Source organism: Trachymyrmex septentrionalis, unplaced genomic scaffold, assembly GCF_001594115.1.
Source record: "Trachymyrmex septentrionalis isolate Tsep2-gDNA-1 unplaced genomic scaffold, Tsep1.0 scaffold269, whole genome shotgun sequence".
Lineage (NCBI taxonomy): Eukaryota > Metazoa > Arthropoda > Insecta > Hymenoptera > Formicidae > Trachymyrmex > Trachymyrmex septentrionalis.
In genome coordinates, this window is record NW_017305429.1 from 115,266 (window position 1) to 140,385 (window position 25,120).

General features: G+C 30.4%; 1 protein-coding gene across 2 annotated transcripts in view; it reads left to right on the plus strand.

Moving 5' to 3' along the window:
• Window positions 1-2,433: 2,433 nt before the first annotated feature.
• LOC108749120 (sodium/calcium exchanger 2) overlaps window positions 2,434-25,120 on the plus strand; it is a 66,100-nt gene continuing 43,413 nt past the window's right edge. For both annotated transcript variants that reach the window (XM_018487645.1, XM_018487646.1), the window contains exons 1-3: window positions 2,434-4,695; window positions 8,495-8,767; window positions 24,867-24,958. In XM_018487645.1, the coding sequence (XP_018343147.1) occupies window positions 3,344-4,695; window positions 8,495-8,767; window positions 24,867-24,958 (1,717 nt within the window). In that variant the 5' untranslated portion in view covers window positions 2,434-3,343. The remainder of the gene's footprint in view (window positions 4,696-8,494; window positions 8,768-24,866; window positions 24,959-25,120) is intronic.

Sequence of the window (25,120 nt, forward strand, 5' to 3'; positions counted from 1 at the left end):
ATAAATATTTTTATTACAAAATGTAAATTTAGAATGTAAGTAAATATCAATTTCATAAGAACAATAATAATTTTTTATTTTGTGAGTGTAATATATATAATTAATAACGAATTTGAATAACAAAAACTTGATTAATAATGATTTCACTGATTGATGTTAAAATAATCAATTATTCTGCCTAATATAAATTCGCTGTACTTGATCTAGAATTTATCCGTGCTAGCTAGATGGAAGATATCGAGGCGAGCTTCTACCCTTTTCAGGGTGTATCTTGCGCACTGGGTGGCGCACATGCGCGATCATGCAGAGAAAATCGAGGTATGAGAAGAGGGCGCGGTACAACGAGAACGGGAAGGGGATGGACACCCCAGTGTGACAAGGATCGAATTTTAAAGCAATAGCGCATACATAAACTTTATAAGAGGGAGAGATTCATTCAGAAGAGATGTGCCAAAATTTTAATCTTAATTTCTTGTTTTAATAAATTCTTACACACAACGTTTCGCAATTATTTTGTAATTAAAATTTGCTTGATTAGTTTAAGAAAAATTCAAATTACTTTTAAAAATATTAATAATAGTTGTTTAATAATAAATCATTATGAGAATTTTGATTGTAGAATAAGAAATTGACTTTCTTCCTGGCTTTAAAGGATGGAGATGTAATGAGAATGCAAGCTCTAATAAGAATAGAGAACGTGGGAAGAAAAGGTAGTTGGGGTAGTTTAGGAGAGGAATGGAAAGGATTTAAGAACGACAAAGATAATGATTTTAGAAGGGAAAAGGCAATTTGAATAGATTCATTTAGAACGATAATAATTAAAATTATATTATTTATAAGATTTATCCTTTACTAAAAGTGTTACCAGAAAAACTTTAAATTAAATTTATATAAGGTAAAGAAAAATTAAGATATAAATTAAAAAAATTATTTTCAAAAGAAGCCGTCAAGATCTGGAATTAGCAACTAAAATATTTTAAAAATAAATAAATTACAGATATATAAATTATTTAATTACATAAATAAAAATTTAAATATTAAAGAAATGTTCTTATTTAAATAATTTTTATTGAGACAATAAACAATCTCCTTTTTTTCTTTCTCTCTCCTACATATATAAGCTTACATGCTTTTACAAACTCCTATAATAAATTACATATTTTCTCGATATAAAAATTGTTTATATATTATCAAAATATGAATACATATATATAATATGAAAAAGACGAAAGTCTGTATATACACATATATGTATACATTTCATTTTTTGAATAAAAGTTGCTTCTTTTTTAAATACAAAAGCTTGCGTTTACATACAACATTTCTACACATATTTAAAAAAATAGAAAATTATCTATCCTCTGTATTATCTGTATCACTTTCTTTTTTATTCATATTTATCCATATTTATAATATATCATTGTTCTTGTTGAGCCCTAACATCCTTTACCTTATTTTTCCTTTCCCTCCTTTCTACAGTTCTTTGTATTAAAAAAACTTATTTTTGGTTTAACATTATTTAGACTTTCTAGATTTTCTAAAAAATATGTTATATACATATATACGACGTTGTCTGTTTGCATTTGTCAGACATGAAGTCAAATTATTTTATTAGAACATAGAAGTTACATGAGAAATTTGTCGTTGTATATAGCCACCCCTGATATAAAATAAGAAAAAGAGAGAGAGAGGGGGGGGGGAGAGGGAGAGAAAAAAGGTAAAGTGTTAGGGTTCGACGAGGACAATGATATAAATACGGGGTGAAAAAGCGAGGGATGAAAAAGAAAGAAGAAGTGTCGGTAGAAAAGGATAGCTGTATTCTTGTTACTCTGTATAAATGAATGCAAGGTACTCCTGCGCCATGTAAAACGTAACTCGAGAGACGCGCATAGATACGGCGGCATTTCTTCGGGAAAACGATGCAAACCGGAGATACCGTGAGTTCGGAGGTATTGTCGGTGCAACGAAGTCGACAAGGAGGGTAAAACACTTGATGTGATGAAGTAGGCGAGGATGGAGATACGCGACGAGGGCGGTGGTAACATCTAGTTGAGTAGACGAGGACGGTGATATCGTCAGGGTCTGGTGGGGTGGAGAAAGACGGAGGGATCGTCACAATAGTGAAATTGACAAGAAGGGGAATACTACCGATGCTATGAACTGGATAGGGACGGAAGTACCACCGAGACAAGGTCGGCGATACCGTCGGCATGATGGAGAGGACCGAGATGGGAGTATCGCCGGCGCACTGCCGTCGACGAGGACGCGACTAGAGCGATACGGGAGAAGGCTAAAGGGCGAGAGGAGGAGGGCAAAGAGATGGGGTGGCCACGTCTGGCTAGCTAGTGAGACACCACTCCCCACTCGGTCTGGCCGCTCTCTCCTCTAGCCTCTTCTCTTTCTCTCACTCCTCTTTCAGTGTTCGTTCGAGCGCGGCCCGGTACGGTTCTGTTACCCCGTCGTGTCAGAGGGTCCGCTTTCGTGATGGGAGCTCACTGCCGCGGTAATATCGGTGGGAGCCATCGGTAGCCGATTTCCAACGCCGATATACCATTCTCAGTGTTATCCGTGTGGTACTAGCCTTGCCTTTCCGGGGGTGCGAGCGGGCGTGCGTAAAGAGAGGGGTGTAAAGAGCAGGGCGGGAGTGCGTGAGTGCAGGGGAGGACAGGGCAGTGACACACAGACAAAAATACTCCAAGGCCAATTTGATACGGGGATTTGATACGATGCCGAAGACTTGATTAGAAAACGAAATTAGTCAGTGTGAGAGAGCTGAGGGAAAAATTAGCTGGTACAAAATTCCAGCTCGATGGTATTATCGTTGTTGCCCGCGACTGGGGTAGTTCCGAGACGTCATCGCCCTTCTTTCAGTAAAAACAAACACGCCTGCATCGCATGCGGAAGATTGGATTCGTTTACGCTTTCCGCACGTTAGAGGTGAATATCGGTTCGCAATTGACGGTAGTCAATGTTGATGTAATAGAGAGTAAAATTTATGCAAGGGAAACGTAATAAATGGAAGAACATAGTCTTTTAGAAGTCTGATTATTTATCTCGAGGCTCGGGGAAAAAAAGAAAAAAAGAAAAAAAAAATAGAAATCTGTTTTGCTTCTCGTCCTTTCCCTCGAAAGGCAAATAAATTTTTAAAATTTTCATCCCCCGGAAACGAGTCGCGAGTCAAGATAACGCCGCGGGAAGATCGCCCTGAATCAGTCCGAATGAAGAACGAGATTTTTCCACGCGGAGTTTTATTCCCGAAGAGACGGCAAGTAACTTGCTGAAAGAAAGTTACCGCGTCAAGCGTTCCAGCCGTATACAACTTTTGACATACAATTCTGACAATATGTCTGGGAACTACTCGTTGCGCTGCGAGCCGGGCCTAGTGATACCGCTCTGGCGTCCGGAGAACAACTTGCATCTAATCGACATCATCTTCCGGGGTCTGGTGTACTTTTTTTTGCTGTTATACCTGTTCATCGGCGTGTCGATCATCAGCGATCGTTTTATGGCTGCCATCGAGGTGATCACGTCCAAGGAGAAAGAATTGGTGGTGCGTCGTCATGGAAGGGAGCCGCAGATCATCGTGGTGCGAGTGTGGAATGAAACGGTAGCCAATCTGACTTTAATGGCGCTCGGTAGTAGTGCTCCTGAGATCTTGCTGTCCATCATTGAAATTTGGGCGAAGAACTTTCAAGCGGGTGAGCTGGGCCCGGGCACGATCGTTGGCTCCGCCGCTTACAATCTCTTTGTTATCATTTCCTTGTGCGTCTTTGTGATTCCCAATGGCGAGACCCGGAAGATAAAACACCTGCGCGTTTTCTTCGTCACCGCCACTTGGAGCATCTTCGCCTACGTATGGCTCTACGTTATCCTGGCGGTTTCCAGTCCCGGTGTACTGGAGATCTGGGAAGGCATCTTGACCTTCGCCTTCTTCCCAGCCACAGTATTGACGGCTTACGTTGCTGATCGACGACTGTTGATTTACAAGTATCTGCACAAAGGTTACCGAATGAACAAGCGGGGTGTAATCGTGCAGGCGGAGGCTGGGGATTCCGAGATGGGGGTGGAGCTGGAGATCAAGCCTCAGCAAGATGGTTTTCACGGCATGGTGGACCGCCTAGCCGACGGCGATTCCCCCGAAGCGAAAGAGTTCGAGCAAACTCGCCGAGATTACATCAATACGTTAAAGGAATTGCGTAAAAAGTACCCTACTTTGGCTCTGGAACAATTGGAAGTCATGGCTCACGAGGAGGTGTTGGGAAAAGGTCCTAAGAGCAGGGCCTTTTACAGGGTGCAGGCTACGAGGAAGATGGTAGGCGCGGGCAACCTCAGCAGGAAGATCAGCGAAAGAGCGCAGAGCGACCTTAGCGAGGTCAAGGCCGAGTTGCAGAAAGCTGAAGCGGAGAGTATCGATATCGAACATGTCAACGCCATGAGAGTATTTTTCGAACCTGGTCATTATACTGTGATGGAGAACGTTGGGAGCTTTGAAGTGGGCGTTTCCAGGGCTGGAGGTGATCTCAGCAGACCCTGCACTGTAGATTACTGCACCGAAGATGGCTCCGCTGAAGCGGGATCTGATTATGTGAGTGCCAAGGGCACTCTGACTTTTGAGCCTGGCGAGACCATGAAGACTATCAAGCTTTCAGTTATCGATGACGAGTTGTTCGAGGAGGATGAACATTTTTACGTGAGGTTAGTGATAATCACTTTTTTTTGCGAACACTTATGATGATAGAATATATAAAATGTTAGAGAAATTCGAACAATTTTAGCAAAGAGATATTAAGGTCGTTATTTTAAGGTACGTTAAATGCTGGAAATGAGGAAAATAATAAAAATAAAATGTCATTCCAGTTAGTCCTCGTATTATTAATAAAAATGGAGATATACAATGAATTGTGCAAAGATAAAAATACAAAACACAGTTTAATATTATTGTTAATTTGATGTATTATTCATAAATTACTGAAAATTACATTGTATTAAATAAAATTTAAATTACAAAGTTTATTATAATTTATTAATGAAGCTATTAATATTATATAATATTATTTTAGATTCGTATAAGATTTAATGATGCTCATAATTGAAAAGTTAAATATATATCATTCTGATACTTTTTGCATTTTTCATTATTAAAAAGATATAGCTTAAAATTATTGTAAATTGCTTTGTTAAAGTTATTAGAACGGTCAGGATATTGATACCAGTTAAAAAAAAAAGATATAAATAGTGAATGAGAGCTAATGTGGATGTCGGAGCGTAGTGTTTATATATTTATTGTTAAAATTTTTCACAAGTATCGTCACCGCAATCGTAATCATGCAATTGTGATTGCGATACTTATATAAGATTTTAATAATAATCTCTAACCACTGTGCTCTGATAACCGCGTTCGCTTTTATTGTTTATTTTTATCTATTTTTTGTTCGATATGAGATATTTATGAAATGGTATACTTTTTTAAATTTATTTTTTATTTCTATCGATATTATTTTTACCAAAGTTTCATTGTTTTATATCACATTTCTGCGAAAATTTCTGTGGTGCTTCAAAAGTTCTAACTTTAATATTGAATATTTAAATAATTATATTTTATATCAATAAAAAAAAATTACAATTTATTACAATAAAGTCTACCTGAAATTAAATAAAGAATAAGAGAGAGACTTAATTTTACACATCTATTTATCCGATCCATCGAAATTTAATTTGCGATAAATCCTATATTTCCAGTTATTCTTTCTCCCTTTTTCATATAATAACATTAACGTAAAGTATGTTTATATATTCGAATATTGGGATTTTTATCGATAATTTATTTCAAGAAGCTAAAAGCAACGCCGTAAGGCATCCAATATATATAATTATCGTGTGCTGATTAAGAATTGCAATTACATCAATATTCCTTTTTAAAGAAATTAATTCTTAAAATATATCTATTGAATATATATATATAGTTCATTGTAGTCATACAAGATCATTGATCAGCGACGAAAGGGCAATCTTTCAATTGATTTCAAACGAGTAGTAGTTGCAATTTAATCAGTAAATAAGCTGTTATTGATTGGTTTAATGAAAGATGTTAAGGGTGGCTATTAGCGTGGCTATAACTTTATTAAAGTCGTTATAAATATTGTTAAATTTTAATATATGACATACCGCTAATAACAATTTGTGTAGTGATTACAACAAATTTTATGTTCCTTTTTTCATATTAGAAAATAATTAATATTACTACATATAATATACAAGTTTGATTGAAAAATATAGAGATACAATCGAAAAGTTAAAAAACAATTAATTAATATGTTGATGTGTTTAATGAATTAACACAATTAATTATTTTATAAATATTACTCTTTATCTTTTAATATTTTTATTTATTTATTAACACAATTTCATGTATTTTACATCACGTATTTAAAAAATATAATAATATACCTACAATAATTAATATTAACATTACCATAGTTTATAAATTACGTTACACAGATATGTCCATACATACATTTTATACATTTTACAGATTGTTTAATTATGATATCAACACATTTTATATTTGCCTCTTTTATATCATGTTTTCATTTTGTTTACAACAAATTTTTTGTTTGCTAAAGCTGAATAGCGGTGATATGGGAAAACGATTACTTAACCATTGGATTATGTATTATATTTTTTGTATACACAATATATGACACTAAAGCTGTTAAATTGAGCTGTACAATTTTTATAATTATTACAAATATATTTTTTTGACAAACATTTTTTGCAGAAAAATTGCAAGAAGTCATGGATTTATATCTAATCAAATTATAAATTAATTTCTGGAAAACGCAGAAGAATCTTTGCACATAGCATACAAATCGTAAACATTTAATGTATCTGAACGTCATGTTTTTTAAACATGTTTTATATTTTGTTTTCACTTAACATTGTCAGCGTAAAAATGCAAAGAGTTTGAAATTTTTGTCGAATGTCACAGAAATAAAACTTGGTCCTCGGATTAAAGCAACACACACACACACACACACACATGCTTATATAGAACAAAATTATAGAATAGTTTTGTGACATAAAAATATACTTTTAGAATAATAAGGAATATGGAATTATGGATAAGTGATTGATTTTAGATCTATTTCAGTTTCTCTATATTTCTCTTTTTTTGTTTTTTCTTCTCTCTCTGGACTCTTTCGGTCTCTTTGGTTTTTTTTCTTAGCGATACATGTGTCTCTTTTTACATACAATCTATAGATCCCTCTATTTCACGCCACGATTGGAAACTACAGGTTCGTGTTGTTTCGGCTAGGTGACCCGATTATTTATTTCTGTTATTTGCAACTTTACCTCGCATGTCAGATTGCATCGCTAGGTCGCGCGGAAATCACACATGCATGTGCTATTAAATATATAAGTAAAACATGTACTGATAAACGTATTTGATAATTCAGATTGAGAGAAAAATCAGAGAAAAATAACAAAGTACAAAGAAGTTAAATTGCATTGTATTTCTGCATCAATTACGGTAATAAAGAGTTCTGCCGATAATTAGTGATATATAGGTCGAGGAGAAAACTATTGTTACTAATCTTCGTACATGTCATAATTCTAAAAAAATCTAAAGACTGTTATTGGCATTAATAGTCTATTTTCTCACATGTGAATAATTATAATAATGAAAAGAAAACAGAACGGTATTGTATATATGGTTATATTATATTATGTGGTAAGGTACATTATATATCAGAACTACAAGAATATTTTATTTCTGTGTTTTTAGTTATAAAGAAAAAAATGAAAGTTTTATACAAGTTAAATAATTTTTCGTACAAATGAAAGATCAAATAGATATAAAATAATATTGTCGAGGAAAAAATTTTAATTATATGTAATTTATATAATTATATATACGTATTATAATATGTACAATATATGTCTATTATAAAAATTGCACGTATTACTTATATGTTATAAAGAAGATATAAGAAATTATATAAATAGTAAGAATAAATGATAAAAAGTATCTTTGTATTAAATGCGCGCGAGACCAACGGATAAAAATAAAATCTTAGATGAATACTCTTTTGAATGGCAAATACGAACGTTGAAATTATAGACCAGCTTACCTGTGAACTTGATTAAAGTATTCTACTCAGAATGACATGTTTAGATAGAAAATAAAAGATTTGTCGAGCTGCAAATTAAAACACACGTGCAATTCAAGGTCAATTTGACAAGCGAGAAATTTATTTTTATTAGTCATTATAAAATCAATTAATAAATAACGCTTATTTTATAAAATTGACATGTTTACTTTTGTTTTAAAAATATATAATTATAATTTAAACAATATTATCTCTTATATTATCTCTTTGTTTGAAATATTTTTTAAATTATATGTTATTATTGTGCCAAATTCGTGGAAGAGATTTTTGTTGTTAAAGTTAGTATTTTTCACGAATTAATGATAACGTTTTCTAATTTTCAGGCTTAGTAATGTATCACAACCAGCAATGCTTGTCTCGCCGAGCTTGGCAACGGTAATGATTCTGGATGACGATCACAGCGGCATTTTTGGGTTTCCCGAGAGAGATGTAGAACTAGTGGAGAGCGTGGGTCAGCATCCTCTGCGGGTAGTGCGCTATAGTGGGGCCCGAGGTCGCGTTATTATCCCTTATCGTACTATGGAGGGCACTGCGAAGCCTGGCAAGCAATATGTGCATACCGAAGGCAGCTTGACGTTTGAGGATAATCAGACAGAGTGAGTAACATAGTTCCTGCTTTTTAAATTAGGAGATAGCTGAGTAAAATTCATTAAAAAAGAGACGAATAATTGCAATAAAAAGAGTAAAAGATCTAAGTAGTACACAGCGTCAACAAAGTGCTAAAAAAGCATATAATCTTTTTAGCTTTTTTAGCGCTTTGTAAGCGCTGCTATGCCACTTGGGAAATATTACAAAGTCATGATGTAATTCAAAATTTCAAGGAAAAGATATAAAATGATCATTTACTAACAAGCTAAAACGATACACGACTAATGCATACTTGATCTTTTTTTAAGGAGGAGAAATTTAAAATGTTAGTCATTTAATTTACGCATTAAATGGTATACTTCTATGTATAGACCGGTTAATAAACGTTTTAACTAAACTACTTAAAACAAAATTATTTTATAATCAAGAGAGATTAAATTCTTTTAAAAGTAAAGAAGATAGTAAAATGTTACCAAATAAAATATACGTTTACAGATATATAAATTAATATTCTACTATAATATTGTGCGTAAAAAATATATATTTTGCTACGTTTTTACATAAAAATGAGATATATAATGAAATAAAATATTTTATTACCGAAGAAATTGAAAGCAAAGTAAAATTCACACATAATAATTCTAGAATATATTATTAATTAATACAATATTAATTAATACAATAACTGATGAATGTATGTATTATGTATACATTATATAAAATAAAATTTCTTAAAAGAGTTTATAGTCAGAGAAAATGATCAGAAAATGTAATTAAAGTTTAACGTGTTTTTGAGATCAATATTATCGCTGTATCAAACTAGTTTCATCAGACAGTATTATTACTCATCGTCACCAAAGGTTGTGTTAACTTAATGGTTAAGCATAATGTAAGAATCGATCGTTATCACGATACAATCGGTAATTGGAAACTCGCGCCATATAATTAGATTATATCAGCTTACTGTGCCAATTAGCACTATAAATTATTTGCAAAAAATTACGTAATGGCATTTTAAAAAGTGAAATAGAGATGGCATAAACGTAAAATTAAATATAAAGAAGAGTATCAATTTACTATATGTATAACACGTTTAACTTTTTTAAAAAGATGAACTAAGTAAATTTCATTGTTTTTAAATGTCGTTATAATCGGTGAATATGAAAAGAAGATTAAAACAAAAGTTCAATATATCGAGTGCAAAGAATATTTTCATATTCTAATTTATATTCTAACGAAATTAAAGGATTAAGTATTGATATGATTTTTGAGGTTGTTATAAATATAAAAATAATGTTAAAGTCTAAAATAATGGATATGATATAGCGAAGGCAAGAAATAAAGTATCTTCAAATTATAATAAAAGTTTGTATTTACAAAGATATTTATATATTAATTGAAGAATTATTTAATTCATGTATGACTGGTGATTCAAATTTCCACCATTTCCGAAATTCTATTATACTATAGACAGATATAAATGTACCGAAATTTCCCACAGTAACGTTCAATAGAATGCAGATCGCTTCTCTGTTGCAATTAACTGTACAATATGGGATACTGGTGTGATGCTGTAGCTAGCACAATGCATTTCTATCGCAGCTTTATCAGTAATTAGTGACTTGTAGGAGATAATTAGAAGGCCAGTCTAATACTCTTGCATAATCAGAACCTCGTTTGCAGAATATAATTCTCGATGACAGTATTAGACTTGCATTAAAGAGATATTGCATTATATAATTTTTTTTATGACAATTTTATTTATTAAGGATTTTATATGTAAACATTTAAATATTCTCCTGATTTATTAGACTGAAAGCTACTTATCAGCTTTTTGAAGTTGGTAAATTGTATATTAGTTTATTATCGCGTCTTATTTTTTTAACATTATCTATAATGCTTTTAAAAAAAATTATTTAAAGTTTTAATAAATTATTTGAATTACTTAAAATATATTATGAATCTACTTATATTAGTTGTTTATATATTTGTATATTATGTATTTATACAATTTATTATTTTTTAAATATATTTTCCATATTTATTATATTATGATGATATATATTATTTATTGTATAATACACACTCACACGCGCGCGCGTATGTATGTGTGTGTGAAGTTTATTCGATTTTTATCGACATTTTTTATGCATTTTATATTTGTTACATACATTTATCGACACATATCTGATCGTGTCTTTGCCATTTTTATTTTTTTAGTAAATATTATTCAAATTTTCATTGAACCTTGATTTGCAAGTGTAATATAGTTTATCCTCACAAATCTGTCTTTATTCTTAATCTAAATTCTAACCATTGTGTCGTAATACTTGCTTCCGATATGTACAACTCTCTAATTTCTCGCGATTGTATGTAGCCTCGCATTATTTTATGGACAATGTTGCACAGGGATAGCTTTGGAAATTTCTGAATGCGTTTAAATTGTGGATTTATGTCATAAAATAGAGTTTTAAGAAAATAATCGCATTTAAAGTTTCAAAAATTATTATGGAGAAATATAGAATATAAATAAAGCGTGTAAAAAATATGACACACGTATTAATTTATTTTAATATTAATTTATTTTAATATATTAACTTTAAAGTGAGATTTTCTTTAAACAAATGATATGCGTTTTTGTGAGAATAGTGACAATAATTTTTTATTGCAGAAGAACTTATTTCTTTCGTACTATTAATAATTTAGATCCGATTGTTTTTCGTTCGTAATAACTTAATACGAATGATTTTTTGGAGCTAGTACATCGTTCTTTTATAATGTCTCGAATTTATCTTTGGAAAAATAGAGACAAAGAGAAGGAGAGGGAGGGCGAGAAAGATTGCTGTACTAAAAAGAGATTTCTTTCTAGTAAACTTCCGTAAACTTGAAAATAAATCCCTCATAAACTTTCCATTCCAGCGCGATCTAGTTAAAGAATGTTCAGAATTTGCAAGATATTATATTGTTTCTCGAAGTGACCCACAAAAGAGATAATAACATTCTACATTGAAAAATATTATGATCCTCATCTACTTTCTAACGAATGTTTAAGTAATCTTAAAATACGACATAAAAACTTGAAAATAAATTGACAGTCAATAATTATAGCAAAATTTATCAACTACTCAAAATATTTAATATTAAAAATGAAGAAAATGATGGTAAATAAAATTTTTGCTGACAATTGACTTCAAAAGCTTTATTTCTAGAGCGATGCATGTTTCTATTCAAACAATAGGACATTTTGCACTTAATACAAGCATTATTAGTTAAACCAAATGTCAAATGTCATTAACAATAGAAATCTGTAATAATACAGCATCGTAATGTAGTAGAGATTACATTACCATGTTGCATTATAACAGTATCATTACACATTTCTATTTTTAATAACATTTGACATTTAGTTTAACTAATAATGTTTGTATTAAGTGTAAAACGTTCAATTGTGAATTGTTGTGTTTTGAATAGAAACAACATGCATCAACAAGATTATTAAAAAATCTTTAATTATTTAAAACTTTAATATTACTAAAAAAATAATTAGAAATATGGTTATACATTACAAAGTTACACTAGCCAACAAAATTAACGCAACACCTGTTTCACTCTGCAAAAATAGGCAAATTTCAAGATACAATAACTTCGTCAAAAATTGTCGTATCGAAATGTTTGAAAAAGAATTTTACAGGTTGAAACCTTTACTTTTCAGATCGTTATGTAAAAGGCGATCTCATGGAGATTTTATGAAGTTACACTAACATAAATGAAGATATATCAGACATCAATATTTTTTATGAAATTTGCGGAGTTCCACGGAGTGGAATAAAAATTGTATACAAATGCGATTTATATTATTCGAAAGAACAAATCTTTACCTTTAATTTGCTTTTTTACGAAGCTCCGTACGATTTTTTTTCATCGAGTTATTCAACGTTGAAGCAAAAATGGTCCTTTGGATGTAAATGGCATTTGTATACAATTTTTATTCCACTCCGTGGAACTCCGCAAATTTCATAAAAAATATTGATCTGATATATCTTCATTTATGTTAGTGTAACTTCATAAAATCTCCATGAGATCGTCTTTTACATAACGATCTGAAAAGTAAAGGTTTCAACCTGTAAAATTCTTTTTCAAACATTTCGATACGATAATTTTTGACGAAGTTATTGTATCTTGAAATTTGCCTATTTTTGCAGAGTGAAACAGGTGTTGCGTTAATTTTGTTGGCCAGTGTATTTATATCTAAATTTTGTGCTTTTTCTTATGGTGCAATCAATCTTAAGAATCTTCAATCTTAATATCCAATCTTAAATCCTCAATCTAAGAACGATAAATTCTTTGATAATATTATTAAATTAAAAAATAAGTTTATACTAAATCCAAATTTGATGAAGAAAAATACAATTTACATTGAAAAGTTAAGTTTATTGATTTTAGGGGGGGGGTAGAGGGGACTCACGCACAGCTAAAATTAAATTGTTAAACATAGAAGTGTTTGCTGAGGGTGATACTTTTTCTCTAAAGGGTATCTGAGAACTTTTGATGAGAATCAATGTAATTACAGTGTACCAAGTTTTATCGAGTATATAACTTTTTTCATAACATTATGTGAACAAATATTATTTTGTCTCTTATAGTTTCTAATATTTTTCATTTGTAATTTAAAACTGTTTTTTCTTTTACATAATATCCATTTATGATTGAAAATGGCTCAGTATTTTAAAAGTTAACAGAGGAACAGCCGTGCCTGACTGATATTACTCGCGCTTACTAGAAACGCGCGCGAAAAGTGCGCTGTATTGAGGTCACTGGGTAATTCACGTTTGCACGAAACATGCGATTGTACCTTTACGACCCTATTAGACACGTTTTTCCTATGTCTTTACCTTGTTTCATTTCCACGAGAGAGTTTAACTCGATAAAATTATCGTCGGTGGCATTTGCGATGAAAATTTACTGATCCCGATGCTGAAAAATATGAGGGAACATATTGTATTAAAACTGTATGCGTTAACATTAGTCAAAAAATTGCAAGGGGACAAAAGAATTGATCATTTAAAAATATATCAAGATTAATGGACATTATTTTGTGGATTTATTAATAGATTTTCTTTATTCTTTCTTTCTCTATTATATTATTCATTATTTATTTGCTCTCCTGTACTTTTCTGGATTTTTCTCAAGATAATATAAAGCTCATATTTTTATAAATCACTGTAGTGGTCTTGACCTTAGCTATAACAGCACGATAATAAAAATATGTGCTTTTGTTTAAAAGTACGAAATCTCAGGAAAAATAAATATAATAATAATAATAAAATAATAAAAAAGTTTACTATTTTTATCATAACATTTATTTCTTCAAACTCGAACGAAATAACATTTTCCTCTAATAGGCTTTCTACAATAAATTATTACCTTTGAGTCTTAAATTGTAATAAACTGACAAGCACATAGTGATTGATTATTCTTCTCACATTCGTCTGTGATTGATCAATTTTTTACGGCTTAAGACTTAAAGCTTAGGTAACAGTTTATTGTAGAAAACCATTACATATTTCGTATTTTCGATTATAAATAAAACATTTAAGGCGCTCGGATTAGGTATAGGACACCTACACATAGATGTATGTGTCTATATATATCTTTAATTGTTGTTATTATATATTAAAACAATAATGTTTATTTGAACTACACGTGGAACAGAAAGGCATCCATTATCAAGACTACTACGTGGTGAATTTTGACGGGTTTGAAAACCTCGCGAATGTGATTTTAACTTCGCCATTCCATTAGCTACTGTTTTGTTAAGGCTGCTATCATTTCTCCTATCTTTCTTGTTTGCCTATAAATGATCGAGATGATCGATCACACTGTGTAATACACAATGTATCTTGTATCAATTTTAGCATTTCTTTATTTCTTTTTATACGAATTTCTAAAAACAATCCGTCCGCTAATCTGTCTGCTTATCATATTAATATATGAACGTATTACTCTTTAAAATTTATAAATGATTTAAAGAAATATTATTTGTTATATAATTATCTTTAGAAGTCGTAAATTTCTTAATGGTTTTTTAATCTCTTGACTTAAAACTTGCAAATAAATTTTCTGATAATCTTACAATTAATACTTTGTGTGTAGACAGAAAATAACGAAAAGATCGATTAATGCAAGAAAGATGTAGGTATATAGTTTTATTAAAAAATGCAATTAATTTAAACTAAGTGTAATTATTACAACTTTTTAAAAATTATTTTTATTTATGAGTATAATTTCTTCTATTTTTTATAATTAACGTTGAGCGCTAATTAACTATATAATTTCTACTTATTATGAGTTTAATTATTTGTTCTTTAATTGTAAGTACTAAATCCTTTTCTAATACTTTATTTACTATAATATTCGCAAAAAAGATCGTTAACATTTTTCATTTAATTGTTAAAACAAGTAAATTTGTGTCATAGTGCAATTTAATCGTGAAGAGTACAGGGTGCAGTATAGTGCACTCCAGGGGCTTCTTACCCCCGTCATTGGCTCATTTATGGGTTCACGTTGCGATGTCGAATTTTATGCTTCGTTGTCTTCAACGAGACAAAGTCTGAGACAAGTTATCTCTCAAAATAATTATTTTACGTCGCAAATATACACTTTGTATAGTTCATCTTCTTACTAATTATGTATAAAATGTTTCCAAAGTCGTTAGTCAACAAACTTAAAAGAATGATAGATTCGATTAAACTTAACAATTTTTGTTAAGTAATCCATGTCTGGATTTTCAAAGAGAATCTAGATGTTGATTTCCTTTGAACATTGGTTAGTCATACCTCCATCCTTGACACAAGATTGTGCGATATAGGCTTGTCAGTTATTGTTTACTATAATATATAACTATAGCTTGTGTGGAACTTCTTTGTACGTATATAATGTCTCGAATTTCTTACAATTGATCATATTTCATGTTATAGCGTCGCGTTTTTAAAAATTAATTATTCCGTGAAATTACAAGCTTACTTTCTGTCCCGCTCCACCCCTCGTTTTATGCACAAACAAAATACTATGAAATGGTTATGAGTGAAGGATGGGAATTGAATGTTTGCGATATATTATGTGCCGACGGCTGCAAAGCATGAATAAATACGGAGGTTTACTCCCGCTTTGGAGAATTGCCTTGATTGCTAAGGCAATACATAATATTCGAATAAACATAGCGCCGCTATATGAAACGTTCTGGAATAATTTAATAATACTTAAAGCAGCAGATGCAGTTTTCTCTTGCTACATTCAATATGCAGTTTTTAGGAAAAATCTGTAAATTTTTCTATCTAAGCAAGAATTGTAGAAAAGCAAGAATTGCGGAATTTGCATATCAAGTTTTTTGTCAGTTTAGAAACGATGGAGTAACACAATACAAAATTTAAAGTTTACAATTTTTGTTACTTTTAAACTGCTTAAAAATATCTTTTGTAAAATAGGCGTAATATGTCAGGACAAAGTCTTCTCTTTGAAAGAATTTCCAGTTTTACTACAGAAAAATTAACAGAAAAATCCAGCCAAAATTTGTATCACTTTCTATAAATATTAATAATAAAAAAAAAACGTAATAAAATATTTAAAGTTAATGGAAATTTATAATATAAAAAACTATATATAATCAAAATTTGATAACTGTTTGAAAAAATTTATATTAAAAATATATAAAATCTGATTTTATTGATTTTTAGCACAATAACCTGAATTAAAGTTTCTTTGCATGCCTTTCGATTCTATAAATTACAGGGTACGTTTATTTAGCCATGAAATTTGTATTTTACGCACGTATCTTCGCAAATTTATATTTTTACATGTGACCTCTGTGTATATATTGATAGATACAATGTAATAAAGATATTATGCGGTATGCGTACTGCTGCAAGAGAAGGTGCAGTTACATGCAGATAAATGTATCCGAATCTAACTTCGGTTGCAGTTTGCAACTTTTGTGACAAATTTACGCAATTATTCGCAATTTACGGGCATTCAAATGGCGCCATTAGTCCAACAAAATTAATTTCAATGTGCGTAAATTTGTGATAAAAATGAATGAAGATTCAATTTTACGTAATATATTATAATGCCTGTAATTAATTAAAACTATATTTAGTATCACATAATATAAAAAGTATAATATTGTGTTGTAATTTTTTATTTAATAACAAAAAAATTTTTTAAATAATAATGAACAACTTATATTGATTTTAAATGATTTTTTAATTACATAAAGTTTTATAAATTAATGGATTTTTTTTATTATCAAAAAAATAATAGTTAGAAAATCAATATCTCTCTATCAAAACAACATATAAATAAAAATAATTCTATTCTTATTTTATATATAAAATTGATTATAACTAAAAAATTTATTTATTTTTTATTTTTAATAAAGAAAATTATTCTAAATTTATGGAAAAATCGATCTCTTCTTTAAATAGCTTTCATATATTGCGACATCGCACCTTTTTCGTAAACACAGTTATTTACTTTGTTCTCACTGCTCTTTTTCCTTTTTCTTAAAGAAAATTTTTCCACTTCAAAAAATAGTCACGAATATTCGGGCACTCAGCGACACACAATTTCCTGCAAAATCCTCTTACTACTAGGAATTTACAGAGAAATATAACCGGATATCAACGTTCGATACCAGCGAGATTCGAATGGTATTCGGAGGCACGGGTGAGAAATAAGACGAATAGGAGATGAGACGCGGCTGCTCCATTCCTTCCGAAACTGGCGTATTACCTGTATATTATAAAATTCAGAGTGGAAAATAGACTGACCGATTCAACAAAGTCCAAAAAATTATATGAATATTTGTTTTACACAGAAATACAGATTAACAAAATATATGATATAGGTATTAAAAAGATATAATTTATTTAGGAAGCGGATAATAATATTACTATAATATATTATATATTTAATAATGAATAAAATCATCAAAATGTGTAATAGTTTTTAAATATTTCTTATATTTAAATTTTGTTTCGATATGTTTATACATGAAATATGAAATATTCTATAAATGATTCTTTATTCGATATTTCTCTTTCAATATTTTTACATGTATAAAATGAGCAACTGATTTATTAAAGAGAAAAACATGAATGAGTATCGTAGCGTATAAAAAACGAGAATTGCTTCTATCTTCAATCAGATCAATTTTTCGATTTCCCGGATAGCAAGCTAACATTATTTGTCATCGTTTTGACGAGGAGAACATTAAAGACATCATTATAATGTCAAAATGACAAAAAATAGTATATTAGATTGCTATCTGGAAAATCGGTTGTCAGATATTTTTCCACAATTTCTCCATCTACTCTCTCTTTCATTTTTCTTAAACGTTCTGTATACTTTCTAAGCAAGATTGGCACAAATATTATGCGCAATATGTAATTTGCGTGAATACGCAAGCGAAGTACTCTCTTAGCCTATTATTTTGTCGAAAGTTGAGGGTGCTCCCGAACTTCGATATGCCTATGCACCCTTAAAATTTGTGCCAAACATTCATTATCGTTGGGCACCCGACACGATTGAGGAAGCTATAAATAAGTAAATTTCCCACTGGAAGGAAAGAGATCAGTGTTTATCAAGCAGTAACGTAAGACCCCATTGTAACGGGTAGAGGTCGATCGATTTAACGTGCGTACGGGCTTAAATGGATATTCTAACGCTATTTATAGTTAGACCTTCTCCCGCCGGCGTTTATCCGTTTTTCAACTATAGAAACTTATCTGTCCTCGATAAAGGGCGGATAACGCGCGTTATCATTGCGCTGTCACACCTTCGATGTCATTTTTGAAACTTGAGAGTTAATTTAATCCACGCGCGCCTATCATCACGGCTTCCACGTGGGTACTAATTAATTTAACTTACAACGGAAGTGTCAGTCGGTTGCCAGGAATAGCTGTCGGTTATTTAACCTGGCGATGTCATTTAGATTCATGCAAATCAGCTTCAATCATCTTCTGTATTATATTCTGTTATACATTACGCATAATATACAAAAGTTATGTTACGCTTTATCCATATTCAGAATGAAATCTACATTTTTGCAACATTTTTGGAACTTTTCTTTGTCTAGAAATGCGCCGACATTTTAAATTGACTAACAAAAATTGTTGTTTGAAATATAACTAAGGAAAATATTGCTAAATTATTTATCATTCATAAAAAATCCATAGATAAACAAAAGATGCTAGTAAAAGGAAGTAATATCATGTTTACGCGGCAAGAAAAAAGTTTTGGGATTGATCAGCCTTTAAACAATATTATAAAAAGGATGTGTCATTGACGATTGCTTAATTGATCCTTCACTAAGTTCAAGTAAAAATTTCATTAATTAAATTACGTCTATTCGTTATCGAGGATTCCCTTAAGAAAATTAAAAATAGTTTATTGGAGATTAAAGAGCGTCTGAATATTATTTGTGAAATTTCTCTCCCTTGCGGTTTACCGTGAAAAAATGAGCAATACAATTCCATTTAGGAAGAGAATCCATTGAATCACGTCAAGGTCGGCTAACAATTATGAAGAAACAACATGAACGTTGTGAAGAAAAAAGTCTTCTGAAGAAAGAAGTACTGAAAGTAGTCAAAGATCACGAAATTAGCAGCAAAACTTATAAAAAAACCACAGTGGATCCTGCACAAATATTATAAATAAAGTCAACTTGAGATAAGTGTCAAAACTTCCTTCGACAGTTTAAAAGGCAAAAATGAGATGTTGTCGAGAGCTTTTATCCCTTTAGGAAGGCTGAGAAAGAAGTTATTGAATCTGGAGGTGAAACTATGGCATTTACCATGATCCTTTATCAAAAAGAGAATGGCTATGTCCCGGTTCGCCAAGGCACGAGAGAGCAAAGATGACACGCAAAAACGAAAGTTTTAAAAGATCACAACTACGATTCTATGGGATTCTGAGAAGATTTTTCTGACTGATTTCAAATGTCATCGTCACAGGATAGTATTACGTTTTCATAATGTATCATTCGAGGGATATACCATTAAAGAAAAACAATGTCGCGAGCTATCGCTTGTTGTTGCATGGCAATGTGGCCATGTACACATTGATTTTAAGGAAGGTTGCTATTCAAGAATGCTGTTCAAGAAATCCACTTTACTGTCCTGACTTGGCCCCAAACAATTATTACTTTTCTTCAAAGAATTACATTTACGGGGGAATAAAATTCAAGACCGATAGAGATGTCTATGATTTTTTAGATCATTTTTGAAAGAAAAAATTCGGAATGTTTTTATAAAATTAGAATAAAATAAATTAATAAATGCGTCAAAATGTAAGTATATTATATGGGAAAATACAAAAGAAATTTTCGCACAATTGAAATTTATATTACATTTAATACTTTTTCCAAATGGTCTACTCAAATTTTTGTATTAATTCAACACGAAAATGAATACATTAGATAGTAACACAAATATTATGTAAAAAAAAATTAATGCAGAAAATGTAATTTTGTTACAATTTGTAAGCAAAATGAAAAAGCATATTAACGTTTATATGTTAAATTAACACGTATTTTATTTATTTTTTATCTTAAAATTTGTAAAACGTTCTAAAACATATATTATTTTTATAGTATTTGTTTAATTATTCATAAAGTGTGTTATTTTGACATTAAGAAATGATATAGTTAAATCTAATGAATGATTTTGTATCATACAAATAAATATATCTTTATATTCAATAAATATTTAATTGAGATCATTCAAACAAAGGATTCAATATAAAGGATTTAATTTAGTATATTTTGTCAGTACATAGATGCAAAATATTTTTATTGTGTAGTAAATTAGATTGGAAACTTTAATTAAAAGTTTTAGACCGTACTATATGTGTGACAAGGACAAATAAAAAGACATTAATATTGTCAGCGAAAAACGACAAACAATCTATTCCGTTGCGACATGTCGGATTCAATCAGCGTTTTCTGCAATAAATAAAAAAAATTGCAAAGTTATCTACGTTCGTGCGTGCATGCAAATTTCTTTTTCTTTCTTTTGGACACCACTGTGCGTTGGCAACGCTTCGAATGTATGAATTCCGCGCTCGCTCTGGCTGTTATGCTCGTTATGATGTTACTTTGGCTCGCACTGGGTGATCGGATCAATCTCACAGCATGGGCGTCGGCATTCATAACGTTAAGGAAAAGTGTCGCCTCTCGTTAATTTTCCTCAAATGTTTGCCGATAACGTTGTATTTGATTTTCAAAGTACCATATTCATTTACGTATGCATTTAATAAAGTTATTAAATAGAAACAGCAAATAGTTTGTAATATGTATAAATAGGTATAAAACGTGATGTTTTTCACGCTAAGCCGCCACTGATGTTATATTTAATCTCTTCTCTTCGCCAAGGGTGAAAACCCTTCTTATTCTCTTTCTACTCGCATGAGCGACTCGATTCGCATCTCATGCAAGAATGGTTCAAGTAAACGACATTTTATTTCGTACTCGAACGATGGTTCCGAAATCTTTGCTCTTTTATTAAAATGTTTTCAGAATTTTTTATTAACTTTTTAGTACTGCATTTTCTTATTGACAATTATTTTTACTAACATGAGAAAAACGGTATTAAAAAATTCTGAAAAAATTCTCAGAAATTATTTATGAAAAGAAAATAAACAATTTTTGTCTCTTGCTGTTTTTCTGTAAGTTGATGGTATTTGAAAAATTATTGAAACTAATATTCAGTAAGTTTTAGTAATTAATATCTTGTTAACTTGTTGCAAAATGACAGAGGACTTTTTGACTCAATTTAGTCCGCTCTATTTACACAAAAGCGCTTGACCAATAATTGAGGAACACTCTGTAGATATTCTTACTTTTAATTATAATTTAAAATACGAAGATAAGAAAAAACGTAGAATCTAAATTTATATAGGTACTGCTTTATAATTATCTGAACAGTGCTGAACGAAATTTTACTCGGAGAATTATTCAGAATTTTTTAAAGAAAAGTCTGCAGTAAAGCTTTGAGATTTCAAAAAGATTGTAAAGAAGATAGACAATTTTCGATTTGTTTTTTTAAACTGACTTTCTCGAGACTTTTTAAAGCGAAAGAACTCATTTTAGTAAGACACGAGCATGTTACATGATGTAATACAATTTGCCCCAAGACCTTAAGACCTTCAACATAAAGGGTCGGCTAATCGTGTTAGACGATATCTCGGACTATTAAAAGCATTACACTGCTTTCCGCAGCCATTTGTAGTCAGTTAACTCGCAATTAAGTGCAAACTCGGCATCGCTCTGCATTCGTGGATTAATAAATCACACTCGCCATTTCTCTAAAGAATAAATCGACGTGATTTGTTTATGTCGAGTACAACGATGCGATTTTGCACAGCAGTTAGTTTCGTAGTCGCCTTGTTAATATGACATAAAAAAATCTCCGCAGGACTTGCTGCTGAATATTAATGTTGATTTTTTTTTTAATTAAAAGCGAAATTGTACGAATCAAGATTTAAAGATAAAAAAGCAAATTACGACATTCCTAATCCTATCTTTCCCAATTAAGATTTAAGGATTAGAAGGAATTAATTATTATACATTCCTAATCTTCTCTTTCATCTTCTGGTTCAGAGAGAAATCCATCATCTTTCGAAAAAAATTAAACATGCAAAGCTACAATTTATATTCCTCCAGAGGCACTCTAATTATCATATTGAGGTACATTACACCGAAACAGATTTGCAATAAAGCGAAAGGGATAGTCGCGTGAACAGTATAAATGAACGCGGATTAAGTCTCGCGTGCAAAGGTGCTTCACTGTCAAGATAACAAGCATTAGTTGGTTTAATTATAACGCCGCTAAATGAAGTTCTCCGCCTTAACGAGCTTTCGTTCCGTTGCACTTGTATAGTTTCATATTACTGCTACGTATTATGAAAGCTCGACACATGCTATACATAACTGCTATCTTAGCTAATTTTTCTCATGTGTGAAATTCTCGAAGGAATCATTTCTTCGAAGGAAAGTTTTTACAATGCTCAAGAAATTTATTTAAGAGTTCTTCTCTGAAATATTAAGCTTTTTCTTTTCTCTGGAGACTTGTCTCTTATAAGATCTATTTTTTTATTGGATGGTATTATACATTTCTTAGATATATTGTATCTAACGTTTTCAATTTATTAAAAATATTAAAATTAAAATGTAAGTTATAATTATATATACATTAATAATATATATTAATATTATATATTAACATAACAGTGAGTTTAAAATTTATTAAAAATACGAGGTTTCTTTTTTGCTTTAAATAATATATTTACAGTAATTACTAATATAAACTTTTAATAAATAAAATTAATTATTTTACTGTTTCGTAAATAATACGGTCGAGCATTGTCAATTTTTCTATTATACTGTTGTAATTAATAATTAATAGTGTTACCAAGTTTGCGTGTTCGAATCTTATTGTATGTTACTAGAAGTTTATGAATGGAATTTATATCAAGATTGTTTATATAAAGAAACGCGACATATCGATATGTGCCTATATATAGATATGTGACATATAGTTTGACATTTTCATGTTGTGCTACACGTATTATCCGTGCACAAAATAATCCAGCAAAAATGTATTCTTTACAATTCCCCTAACAGATGTCTGTTATAGAAAATAATAAATAATTACAAGAAAATAATTGATTTTTTATCCGCTATTTTTGTTATACTTATATCATTCGAAAAAAGTGAAAAAGTATTAATAATGAATTATATAAATTAATAATATCGAATTAATACACTAAAAAATAAAATGTTAATTTCAACTTATAGTCGTATAGTGGACTTTCTGAGACATGCAAAAATATTAAAATTAAAGTTAATTTTAACATTTTTGCTCAGAAAGTTTACTATACGTTTTTAAGTTAAAATTAACATTTTATTTTTTACAGTGTAATATGAATTATACAAATTAATAATATGGAAGAGATGAAACTGATTTATTGAGTAATTCTTCTCTGCATTTTAAATAATTGATGTTATAACAATAATAATTATAAAGATCTCACATTAACTTTTTACTTCGAAAATTTTGATCTATCCAACTGAAAGTATTTTGCATACCAAATAATATTCTATAGTTTCTGTTCTCAATGAAAATTGATGACTATCCCGCCGAGACTATACTGGCTACAATATATAGAAAATAGAATACGCTTCCAAGAAGTCTTCAATTATGCTTTCTGACGCTAATGTGCGCCTGCAAGTTGTACAGTTATCCGATACTTAATTATCTAAAGTAATAAATCGATTTCCGCGAGGTTGTCCTGTCGTTCGTACAATTCGAAATAGTACGAGACAGTTCGCGTTTAATTGTCTGACAACTTTTAACGTCTCCAATGAATTACGTAATTATACATAACGAGAATTAAATCTAATAAGTTTAATTTCTTAAAAAATTTGATGTGCAAAAAATAGATACAGGCAGCTATTATTTATAAAAAGATCTGTGCAATAATACTTATTCAGATCAATATTTTTATCAATTAATTTTTTTAAATTTATATATATTTTTTTTATTAAAAAAAAAAAGGTATGAAAAGTTAAAATATGTTTTTTTTACTCTTATTTGTCATGGTGAATTTTACTTTTTGTTTAAATTTTGAGAGTTTAATTAAATCCTTTTGGTTAGAAATGTGTACTTTTTCTATAAAGTACACATTTTCTAGATATTTTCTATAAAAATTATGTTATTTACAAATTTGTTTATTTATGTGGAAAATGTAATAAATCTGCTTTAAAATGATTGATCGCCGAATTCTTAAATCGTTTAACCAAAGTTAGAGCGTTCTAAAAATATCGTGACTTCGGAATATGTGTAAATTTAAAAATTCCACGTCTCTCTCAAAAAATATTATGAGATTATAAAACTTGACAAAATAAGTATAAAAAGTGTTCTAAAGAACAAAAAATATATATTTTTTTGTTCAACGTAGAATCGCACCTGTATATATATTTTCTTGTAAACTTATTATTTTCAGATGTTATTTTCACAGCAATTGTTTGGAATTATTCTGTAATTGTTTCAGAAAAGTTATCAACCTGGAAATTATCGAAGAGGACTCCTATGAGAAGGATGCTCTTTTCTATGTCGAATTGGGCGAGCCGGTGCTGCAAGGAGGTGATTAAATCTTTTATCAATTTGATTACATTTTTTAATATTGAATTTCCCAACATACTTTGAAGTTATTACGATAATACTTCCTTTTCCCATTTTTTAAATATAGGACCAAGCATTTAAATCGATATACGAAACAAAAAAGTTCTCGAGAAGTTAAAAATT